Source organism: Pantherophis guttatus, chromosome 3, assembly GCF_059756535.1.
Source record: "Pantherophis guttatus breed Tessera chromosome 3, ASM5975653v1, whole genome shotgun sequence".
Taxonomy (NCBI): Eukaryota; Metazoa; Chordata; class Lepidosauria; order Squamata; family Colubridae; genus Pantherophis; species Pantherophis guttatus.
The window spans coordinates 52417365-52429693 of record NC_142065.1 but is presented as its reverse complement, the minus strand read 5'-3'; the positions used below and the strand labels follow the sequence as shown (position 1 = coordinate 52429693).

At 38.8% G+C, this 12329-nt stretch overlaps 1 protein-coding gene across 1 annotated transcript; it reads right to left on the bottom strand.

The window, feature by feature from the left end:
• Positions 1–3639: 3639 nt before the first annotated feature.
• PIM1 (Pim-1 proto-oncogene, serine/threonine kinase) lies at positions 3640–8515 on the bottom strand. The gene is made up of 6 exons (XM_034414684.3): positions 8048–8515; positions 7697–7803; positions 7478–7528; positions 6969–7335; positions 5355–5531; positions 3640–4960 (listed from the first exon to the last, which is right to left on the bottom strand). Exons 1-6 carry the CDS (start codon positions 8127–8129, stop codon positions 4803–4805), a joined length of 942 nt encoding a protein of 313 aa, XP_034270575.1. The 5' UTR covers positions 8130–8515; the 3' UTR covers positions 3640–4802.
• Between the last annotated feature and the right edge of the window lie 3814 nt (positions 8516–12329).

Genomic DNA, 12329 nt, shown 5'->3' with positions numbered 1-12329 from the left:
CACATTGCTCAAGTAGCAGGGGTGTGACTAGATTTGAACCAATCATTATTCAAGCTCTACTGGCATCTACCCAACGCAAAAGTGAAGGACAGCCCAGGAGGGTAATTTTTATAGAGATTTGTTTGCTTTTTAAACATTACTAAAAGGTCTGGAACTTGGATATGTTTATGCAGAAAGGACTTAGATTTAATTGTCCTTAATACTCTATTATATTTATATTGTATGCAATACTAAAGGTACTTCATTGAATGAGCTACATTTTAACTGAGAGGAACTGGGAATAGATTTGGCAATTGTGCCATCTTTTCCTTTCTGCAGACAGAAAGTCCCAGGTGAACTAGGACAGCAGTCCTCAACCTTTGCGGTGGGGGGGAGGGGGAAGAGGGGATCTGGACAGTGTGAGTGGCTGGCTGGCATGCATGCATGCACACGTGCAGCTCAACTTGGTGAGAGGTGTGCCAGCACTCATACACATGTGCACACAGTTTGCCCCTCCAGTTGCCTTTTGAAAAGCATCTTTGGGACCTCTATATAAATTCTGTTCCTACATATATTGGTGCTGAGAACTGGAAATCTGCCTCATTGGGGATTTGGTTGCATACCAATCTCAATTCCTGGGTAAAGAGGAGGATTGGTGTTAATAATCTGTAAGAATCTGATGGTGACCAGCTCATTGACTCAGTAGCTGGGTGTGAGGTCCTCTATGAGCCAAGGTGGCATAGTGGTTAGAATGCAGTACTGCAGGCTATTTCTGAAATTTGGCAGTTCAAATCTCACCAGGCTCAAGGTTGAGTCAGCCTTCCATCCTTCCGAGGTGGGTAAAATGAGGACCCAGATTGTTGAGGGCAATATGCTAACTATGTAAACTGCTTAGAGAGGGCTGTAAAGCACCGTGAAGTGGTATATATATATAAGTCTAAGTGCTATTGCTATGAAGATAGGTCCTGGTAGTCCTAGTTTACTATATGCCCTGCTGCCCAGCTAGTTTTCTCCCTGAGATCCTCAGCCTTAATCAATTACCCCAACTATGTGCCCGGGTTACCTATGTCTTGGAGGCTGGGAAGGGGTTGGGAGTCCTTTGTTGCCATGACAACCATAGGCCTGCCTTAAGCCATATCACCAATCATTTGGGGGAGGAGCACACATTGGACTTGGTATTTACCTCAGCAGTTAGTTTGTGATCTGAGAATGGAGAACATTAATAGCAGCCTTTTTGCATGGCTAGATCACTATCTTGGCAGACTAGAATAATGCTCATTATTGTCCTCTCTAAGGGAGACAGACTTAAGTTGATCCACCCCACACAATTTGGTTTACAGTGAGTGCCTGGTAATTTCTCCGTAATGAAGCAGGCAATCTTGTAGCCAGTCTGGTTGAATTCTGGAACAGAGATAGCTAAGGTGCTTGACAGGGTTTATATTCTTGATTCTATGATGCATAAGTAAGTTGACGGTACTCTGGAAACCCCTCAATCACCAGTAAATTAGACGCTTGCCATTCTTAAATAATACTTGCAGCCAGAGAGGGTATGATAGCAAAGGGTGGGTACAGGAGGATCAAATACACTACATGAAAGATGCTGTATATCTACTTTCCTCTATCATATTATCAAGGAAAATTTCTTATATATTGCTGTCAGCCTATTAGAGCAGAGTATAAAAATGGTATCAGAAGAAAATCCAAGAATGATAAAAGAGGTGAAGTTGATTTAAAAAAAACAGTATAGCAATAGAAATACAACAAATGTAAAAGATGTTTTAAAGTTTTGCTCAATATCAAAAGATAACAAAATAGGTGCCTAGCAATCTATTCTTTAAAGAGCATTTCAGGCAATACGGCGTGGCAGCCATGTACAATATTTGTTGTACGCTTTCTGTAAGCAATCTTATCACACAGACCCATGGGAGTTAGTATTCTTCGGTTCAGCTGATGTAAACCTATGCACATTTTACATAACGTGCAGTTCAAATACTGTAGCTGGTGTTGCCAAAATGAATTGGAAGTCCGAAGGACACATGTTGTTTATTCATACAAAAACTCCACAGATGGCCGTAATCTTAATAATAAAAAGAAATGAGACATAGAAGGAAGCCGTAAATGAATCTGCTTTTGTACATCTTGATTTCCTGGTTTTGCTTTGTCTGCGCTGTAGGAAGATTTCTTTAACAAGCATTTATTGAGACAAAAGTAGATTTACATTTATAAGCTTAAATGTATATAAATACTTGATGTCATCCATATTGAGTGTAGGAAAGAACATTACTCTTCATTGCTAAAGCAAATAGGCTGCTACATAGTGTATATAGTTTTATTTTGTTTTTTTATTTTAAGGAGATAGATCCAAAGTTCAATTATCATTTACCAATGCAACATATACCTATAGGCTATAATCATAACTGTAATAAAATCCTGTCTGGATGCAATTTAGAGAAGGAAAATGGCAGGGAACATTGCATTCTTGTGTCATTTGATTCAATGGTCTTACTAAGTAGTCAATTCCAGTAAGAATTTATTCTGAACTTCAAATGGCACATTAAGAATATTTCTAAATAAAACTGATGTGCAGTTCTGAGAATGAGGAGTCATTTAAAGTAATACTAAGTTGTGCATTAAAGTGTCCAAATACAAATAGAAAAAAAAAGTTGCATTTTGGTTACTATTTAGAAAATAAATAAGTGCTTGTAAGGCTGTAATGCTATTAACTGATCAATGAGTTAACCAAGAAAGAAAACCATATTTTTCTGGGATACTATAGTCCTGACCAATTTTAGAAATTTGTTGGGATGTAAATGCTGCCTGCCAATGATTTTTATGAATTTGCATGAATAAAAATGGGGAACAAAATGATAGCACGAAGAACAAGTCAAGCATTATAGGAATTCTGAACTATAACCAACATCCATAATCAGAAAAATTCCTGATGTGTTTTAGAATAAATAGCAAGAGAGAGCAGCTTCAATTAATGGAGATGAAGAGTTCTCAAGGGTTTTTTAAAATAACATATCACAAAGAAAGACTTGTTTGTTAAATATATTCATACTACATAGTAATTTAGGCAAGTCTCACAACAAACTTTAACCATTATTTAATGAGACCCAGACCTAATAACGCATAGGTCTTTTATTTGAATGCCCATTTATAAGATCATTCATTTATTGTAAGCAAAAATGAATACTAAACTGTCATTTGGCTTTGGATACATTTTCTGTTAATTACTTTTTTATTGGAAACCATTGTCTTTTCAGAACTGAGCAGCAGATAAACTGCAGAAATTAACTTCTGTCTGGTAGTATTATGCTGGGCTGTCCAAGGCCTTTCTTAGATGCTATTATTCCTGCTGCCACTCAGGGGATATTGACCATTCAGGGTCAATATTCTGTACAGAGAAGAAAAATCTGAAAGCTCTAATACCGCAGAATTATAGAGATATCAGGTTGGATTTTATGTATAAGGTATTGCAGTAGAAACTAAATATTGGTAGCCAAGGCAATTTATATCTGAAATGTCATCACAGGCACATCATTGTTTTGCTGAGAGTTTATAATCAGAGGGATGACAGTGCTTTACTATACAGTTAGAACTAAAGTTTTTATACAACTGAATGTAAGACATATAACCATTAAATATCCAGTAGACTGATTAAATCAAGTGATTCCATTTTTATTTAAAACAGCATGTATAAAAAAAATAGCATTTCTCAATTCCCTGTACAGTATTATCTATTTTAAAAAAACAGCAGACTACACACCAAATTACTTAAACAAATTTTGACAGTGTTGAAGTCCGGGACATCTTGCTCCCTTTCAAAGTACAGCACTATATACACATGCTATTTATACATATCCTCCCCATCAACACCAGTTAAAAAGTCTCAAACATTTGGAGAGGCTGAACAGCAACAGTTGGAAATATTTACAGGTGATGGGGAAGGGCAGTCAGCTGTTCCATACAGAAGCAAGATATCAAACAAAAAGGCAGAACATAATCAAAGAAGAATTAGAATATGAAACAGAAGTAGATGCAACATAGCAGAACAGGTCAACAGCTATAGCAGTGAGGTGTATGCCAAGAATTCGCATGATTCATAAATAAAATAAATAAAATCCTACCAGTTAGGATATTCAATTTTTAAAACCCTAGAAATAAATTAAAAAACACTGAAGTAAAAATATTATAACTACAATCTTCTGTACACCAATTTTTGTTCTTGTATTCTGTACAAATTTACATTTACAGTTGCATTGTTTGTGCACTAGAGGATGCCTTCATGTTCAAAAGGCAGCAAAAGCAAACACAGAGTTTATACTGGACAGCAATTAGGGTTGCTAATATTATCTCCTTCATTCTGAAGTAGTTCTTTTGAAACTGGAATAAACTTTAAGACAGGTAAATCTGTGAGAAAGCAGCAGTGAAGGAATGTTCAAGTATTTTCCCCCAGCACAGCTCAGTTTGCAATTGAAGGCACTCAGAACATGGTAGTAGTAACACAGTGAAGGCAGGTAGCCGATCCAAATCATTAACTCCCTCCCTTCTCTTGTACCAAACATCTCTAGTTCTTTGCACCATTCATTTCATATTCTAGGATTCGGCTTGTCCAATTCATATAGTGGTGAGAAGATTTATAAGTCAGACTCCTGAACAGCAAGTCCACTCTCCCACAAGAAATGGGTTTTCTTCAGACTTAGAAAGTCATCAGGCAGCCTGTGTCTGGAAAAAGATGAGTCACATTTCTATAAAAGTCTTCACTCCACCAGATCAAATACGGCAAAATTTTGTTTTGCTCCTCAGAAGGATGAGACACACTATTTGCTAGATTCTTGAATTAGACTATGCAAATGGATCTCAGCTGTTTCCTGAGGCAGGAGAACATCTTGCATCCAAGAATGATTCAGAAGATCTTCAAAGGATGGCCTGTCAGAAGGCCTTAGAGCCAAACACCACTTAATGAGATGCTGACATTCTACAAAAGAAAATACAAAATTAGCAAAGGTTCACTGATGAAGAACATCTACAAAATGGAACATTATAAATGCTGCTGCAAAATCTCCATAGATTATTTAATAAAATGAGATTGCTTTACACAGCTGAAACTGTTGAAGCCGAAACATCCATTCATCCATGCTTAATTACTTTGCCAAGGTTATGTAAAATCAAAATTTCTTAGATTGAGTTTTCAGGAATGCTACCTTCTAAACCTTGGCTAAAAGCAGTCATCAAAAATTCAAATCTTAAGATGTTGCTTTATGGACAGTGGCACATGCATATTATTGCTTACTGCTTATCCAATATACTAAACAAGTTATTTGTGATCAGCATTCCAGACAGAATTTCACTCACCCCAAATTAAGACTTACCTGAAGAAATCCTTTGACGAAAATAGACCTGGCCTTTTATAATCTCTTCATCATGCTCAAAAGGAATATCCCCACACACCATATCATAGAGTAATACCCCGAGTGACCAGACAGCAGCAGATCTGCCATGATATCTGTGATATCTGATCCATTCTGGAGGACTATAAACTCGAGTGCCTGAAAACAGATGATAGATCATCAGGAAAAATTTAAAAAACTACAAAATTCAGACACAAGTACTCTTAAATCTTATAGTTAGATATACATAGGTATAAATTTCGACAGTCTCCATGGACACTAATCAAGAGGCATAGGAATGAAAAAAGATCTAATTTTCAATCATGAAAAGATTAGTATGTATTTCATCTTTAAAAGGAACTTTTATATCATTTGCCTATATCTTAAAAAAATTTAGACTGCAGCTTGTAAGTGCAATGCCAGAAACCTCTTGCCTAGATGTCTTTGTTGTAGTGCTTGATCTCTCTCCCTCCTCCCTCTCTTGGCAGGAAGCAAGGATACTGAGGTCAAAGCTGCTTGCCTGGTTTCCATCCACGTGACTGTTGTTTACAAACTTTGAGTTGTAAAAAGATACTTCATAATCCACAAGGGGGCACTAGAAGCTTGGGAAAGCGCCTGAAAGAAGGCAGCAAACCCATCCTGGTTATTAACCGTTAAATTAAAAACAAAACAAAAAATTCAAGGCAGCGCGTGCCATTTGGGAACTCAGACCAAAAAACACAAACAAGCTGCAAACCAGCAGTGATTTTTGAAGTAAACGGCTCTTAAGTCTTCCACGAGTCTGTTAGCAACACAAGCATTTGTTTTGTTTTCTGGGAACAGTTTGAATACACAAGCAGATCATATTTCTATTCTAATATTAATGCTTAAATTCCTATCACTACAAACTTGCTTTCAAAAGACCTTTATTTGCATTTCTAGCCCTAGGTGAGGTTATTTTAAAATGATCACTCCTAGATCAAATTTCACAACGTTCATGCCCTACAAAATGCAGCTTCTCTACTGAAATGATTAATTTAGTGAGTCTGCAAATACAGCTTTTAACAGTAACCTTTTCATCTAGGCTTCATATTCAGACATCACAGGGAAGGACAAAATACAAAAACCTCTCTTCACTCTTACCACACAGAAAAATTGCATGACATCTATATTTTTATTTGGACTTGTAGTTAGACTATCATTAAAACATAAAGACTATTGCATGAATATTTTACATGCAACTTAGCATACATCCATTATATCTAGCAGGTGAATTAGTAATCATAACTTGAAAACAATCTGCAATAGATTTTTTCCCAAGGCATTTCCTTTCTACATTTTTAAGTAAGGTTGTGAGCCCATCAGATTTAATAGAAAAACAATCTCATCAGCAGTAGGTTAGCCACAAATAGGCATTAGTTCTCTGGGCAAGAGCAATTTTATGCAGGGAATGGTTTATGAGAATCAAATATACTTCAGAGAAAAGACAAATCGTTAAAATCAGAGGAAGAACTTGTTCTATTGCTGTGAAGTTACCTAAAACACAGGCTAGGGAACACTATGTTTCAGAAATGAAACCTCCTAGCTCAGTTTTGAATTAAAACTAAGAACACTTACCATCAAAGTCCGTGTACACTGTGTCCTTGAGCAGTGCCCCAGATCCAAAGTCTATAAGTTTGAGCTCTCCATTGCTCAAGTCAATCAAGATATTCTCATCTTTGATATCCCGATGCAGGACACCACAACTGTGGCAATGTCGAACTGCTTCCAACACCTGACGGAAAAAGCTACGGGCCAAATCCTCAGGAAGAGCACCTCGTTCTGTGATGAAGTCAAATAGATCTTGAACAGGATCTGGCCTTTCCAAAACCAAAATGAAACTGTCTGGCCTTTCAAACCAATCCAGCAGGCGGATCACCCCTCGAAATCCAGAGCCAACCTTTTTCAGCAGCAAAATCTCCATGGGTACTCTCATTCCACCAGGCTGCATAAAGAATGGGAAAAGGGGGTGAGGAAAAAATGATTTGTGAGAAGGAATACAAGTTGAACCTCAACATCCAATACTGACTGTGAATATCTTTCTACAGTAACAAACCCCAAGCATTCCTCCCTTCCCCACAACTTACCAGTTCTCCCCATTCAGAAACCCGGTCCCGGGACACATGCTTGATAGCCACCTTCAAATACAGGAAGGGAAGGGGGAGAGAATAAAAATTAATATAGACAGCAGCCAATGCTAAAGAAAGGAGAATATGCGAGTTTACTGGGGAGGCGGGAAGGGCAAAAACAATAGGGAACGATGGAGGCTGCGAGAGGGCACACTCCACTAGAAACCCATCACTCACCGGAGCTCCATCTGCCAGCCTGGTGCCTGAGTAGACAGAACCAAAGCCTCCACTGCCGAGCAGCGGGCCCACTTGGTACAGCTTCTCCAGGGATTCCTTTTCCTTTCCTACAAATAGCAGGAAGGAAAGATCATTTAAACCCTGTCAGACATGTCCTTGCCCCCGCTCCTCAAAACAAAGCAAAGCAAAGCAAAACAAAAGCAAAAACAAAACAAAAATCAGTCCACCCCAATCCAGCCACTTAAACCGAGGTATTTCCAGGTCATCCATCCATCCATCCATCGACCATTCCCGACTGGTGGTTCCAACCTCCCGCCTCCCCTCTTCCTTTCCGTCTTCTTTTCAGCTGACCTGGCAGGGGCTTGACGGGGTGCAGATCCCCGCCGGGCGTCGAGCATAGGTGGGCCAGTGAGTTGATCTTAGAGAGCAACATCCCCGCCCCGTCCGCGTGTTCCAGGCAGGCCGGGGCTGGCAGCAGCGGCAATGTCTCGGAGGAGGAGGAGGCGACGGCGGCAGCGGCGGCGGCACAACTGCCGTCTCCTAGGCACGGGCGGGAGCTGCGGGCGGGGTCGTGCCGGGCCAGCCTGCTCCCTCCCGTGTGGCGCGGCGGCCCGGCTTCAGCCGCCTGTAGTAAAAGTGGGAGGGAGCAGAGCTGGGGTGGAGCCGGGGAGAGCCGGCGGGCAGGTCTCCAGTCCGGGAAGGCTCCGCCCACTGGCGCCGCCTCGGCCAATCCCTGCTGTAGCTGGCAGCCCGCGCCGGGCCTCTTCGTCAGAATGGACTGCTGAGGAGGCTCGACGTGGCGGGAAGAAAACGGCGCCAAAGAAGGGGGGGAAAGGGGGGGGGAGAGGGTAAGAATGAGAAGCTGGAGACCGGGAGGAGGGGGCTGGAAAGGGCTAAGATCCTTGGCGGGAAAAGGGAGAAGGCAGCGAGGAGAGGGAGTCCTTGGAGGATTGATTTTTTTTTTTTTAATGTAAGGAAAATGCATTCATGGTTGCCCGTCTTTTTCTCACCATTGTGTCATTGTCGGAACATGAGGGGGTAACATTCAGTGGGTGCATCTCTTCATCTCTGCTGCCTACCGTGCAGTCGTTTTTAGGCAGGGAGCTCCCTGCCACACGTAGATACGTATGGCGAGGAGCTCCCTGAAACGGCTGCAGATACACCCACGCCGACTCTGCTTGAAGACTCCTCCTAATGACTCATGGCTTCTGATGGGGGGAATCCTGTTCAGAACTTCCAAGTGCAGCACTCTGCTTTCTTCCGAGTAAATACCAATACGTGCAAGAAACTTAACAAAACGATAAAGTGGCAATTAAATCGAACGCCAGTCCTTTCCACTGTAAGGGATAAAACCTGTCCAACAAGCTAGATTACTATTAGTTTATCCATCAAAATTAATAGGCATCTTGTCTGCCATTCGCACAAGATTTCGCTGGAGTCATCTTTGTAGGAAAATAGCAGATATTGATTTGAAGGGAAATAGATTTAATAATGAAACATAAAACAAGCAGAACAAAGCCACCATAAAATCATAGATGCTTATGTGGCCAATTGGTTTCTAGTGGAACCAAGTCAACAAAAAGTTAAGCTTCCAAGCACCAGTTCTGTGAATTCTACAAAAATAGTTGGCTGACTAATCTTGTTTATGAAAGGTCCTTCAGTAATTTTTCAGGTACACAGGATAGCCACCCAGTTCAGATAGTATAGTTTTAAAAAAACGTTCTAAATCATAACAGATTTTTTTAAAAAATAGAATGAATGTTATCAGCATCCAATTGGGCCATGATTTTTGTTATGTGAAGCTACACAATAGTCAAAATACTTTTATATTAATTTCCTGCTGGCTATAGGTTCTAAGGCAGAGGTATAACTCTTTCCTTAGAAAAGAAGAATGCACATTGTCAACAGAAGCTTCTCTAATAACTACTTGGTTTTTAATTTTGGAGAACTAGTATAACAACATTCCTAACTATTTACAAAAACTACATTGTGATGACTCTTTATTTGAGCAAGTATAAATAAACTTATAAATCCCTATATTCCACACTGTACTACATTAATTTTAATTAAAATTTATTTGTGTACTATTCACTTTTGCAATTACAGCAATTTAACAAAGTTCCTTTAGTTGACTGTTTTCATCAGCTGATACTGTTGCTAGCTTTTTGTTTTGTTTTTTGTTTTGCAATTTTTGTCTTGTTCTTAGATCAGTATGGGCATTGTACAAAAATAAAAACCTGCAGATGTTGAAGGCAAGTTGTCAATTTAAGTTTGATATTGATTTTACTATACAGGGGAATTTGCACAGATAATTTTAAAAGCTGTTGTGCAAGATTTCATTTTCCAATGAAGTTGAAGAGGAACAGCTGTTTTAAAAACAAGCATCACTACTTACTTGGAAGCCAATTATTACAGTAATCTGAAAGTGAAACTCTATAAATACTAGTGAAACTGACAGATTATTTTCATGTAAGAAATAAGGAGTACATATATCCCATGGTAAAGAAAAGAGAAAATGGGAGGGAAAGAGATTGATTTTGGGATTGCACTTCCAACAGTATTTAAACCATGTATCAACTGAGTATAAAATGTTCAAGACAGAATTCTGCATTTATTAACTCATTTTACAAAAACTATATGAATGTGGAAGGTGATGTGAGATTAGAATACTAATATGATTTATTTGGTTTCATTTTCATAATCATTCTGTTGTAAAATTTGTATCTTGAAAAAAATAAAAGATAATCCAATATATATAATAAGAATGTACCTGGCTGCCTGAATACAAATGACTGTCTGAGATGGAGAAATCATTTTGTTCCTGAATAGGAATTTAGGTGGGTTTTTTTTGCTTATCCCAGTGAGCAGTTATGCTCACTGAAATATTTCTGGATGTAAATCCACCACATAAATAAAACAAATAAAATAACACCAAATAAAGTTTCTTGGATGTGAAGCAAAACATTTTCAAGGAAAAAACCCCCAAAAAATCCAGTTGCCTTTTGAAAAGCACCTTTGGGACAATCATGACCTTGGATCGAGAATCTCCATAGATTTCTAATCCTTAATTTCTGTGATTCCACTACCGTTATGCTAATTCAGCCTTGCACAAAAGAACTCAATATAGGCCCTCTATTAGTGTTATCAAGCCTGGCCATTGTCAACAATGGATCTGATTCAGAAGCCCTGATTAGGAGTTACTGCCTTAGGGTCCAAAATGGTTGTGCTTTTAGGCAAAAAAAAAGTAACTGAAAATCACATGATCCTCTGCCATTTCAATTCCAGCCATTATCCCAGTCTGTCTAGCAGTGGCTGGTCTTCTCAGTATTTCTTATGGATTTCAAAGAATTTCTAGCATGTAATATCTATTGTACTTTGTTATCATGTTGGTGAGAGAGAACTACATCTTTACAGTCATTCAGCTTTATTATTATTTGAAGATAATTAGGAATTGGCAGGGAATTATATTTAAAAATAGTCTTTTTAGAGAAATATTTTAAAATTATAATATGGATATATAATGGAATATGGATATATATGGATATATAAGGGAAACTAAGTACAAGCATGAAGCTTAATTTTCCTCCTGTTTTGTACAAATTCAAATAATGCTGTATTGGATCCAACTCAGTCTTTAATGCAAGGTTATCTTGCAAGCATGATGGCCATTTCTGATAACAACAAATGTCTTTATCATCAGCACTAGGAAAGTCTGCCATGTTTGGCTGAAGTCAGCCTCATTGGAATTCTTATGCTAATCTTGTCATGACTTCATCTCTTCCTGAAAATCTGATCATGGAAAATCTGTCAGATGAGCTCTTCTTAGTTGATTAAGTTTTACTCAGTAAAAAGGAGAAATCCCTATGAGAATTCTTTGACCAGAGTGTCTTTTTACAGACGTTGGCTGATGAGATGCTTTCCAGAATTCCAAAGATAAGATAAACAATTTACCAGCATAGATTTCTGATGAGTCAGTCTATTAACATTTATAGAATTTCAGATGCTAACATCTAAATTGCTACAGATGAAACCCAGCATCCCTCTGTGTGTATGAGTAGGTGTGCAGTGTTATTTCTTTATAAAAACACTGGGTGTTTGCACCATTCCACACATATTTTGAAGACTGATTAAATAGATTGTGTTTTACTAGAAATTCCAGTAGGGTGTTAGGTAGTGTGTGTGTGTGTGTGTTTGTGTTTGTGTTTGTGTGTGTATATATATATATATAAATAATGGTAGGTACATCTAGAAAAGGGAGCAACTGATCCCCTGAACTGATTCCCAAAGTCCCAGGAGTTTTGTTTTAACTCAAAATAGCCCCCATTTGGCATAGGATTCAAATAATTCTATCCGGTCAGCCCTATTATGGAAACATCAAAACCCAGTTAATTACCACATATTGCTCCACTACCTAGTGTTCCAAGAACTAAATAGAAAGAGCAGCTGTAAAAACAACCCTCTGTATTACTGAGCTCACTGTCAAGACTTAGCAGGACGGAACACACCTCACAGACCCTGGCCCCAGTAGTCAAGCCACACAAACCTAGGCATGCCTAGCCAGTAGAGGAGGGCTAATGAAGCCTTTGCAATATTTTTCTGGTTAAAGAATTCCAGGAAGTGCTGTGGGCAAGGC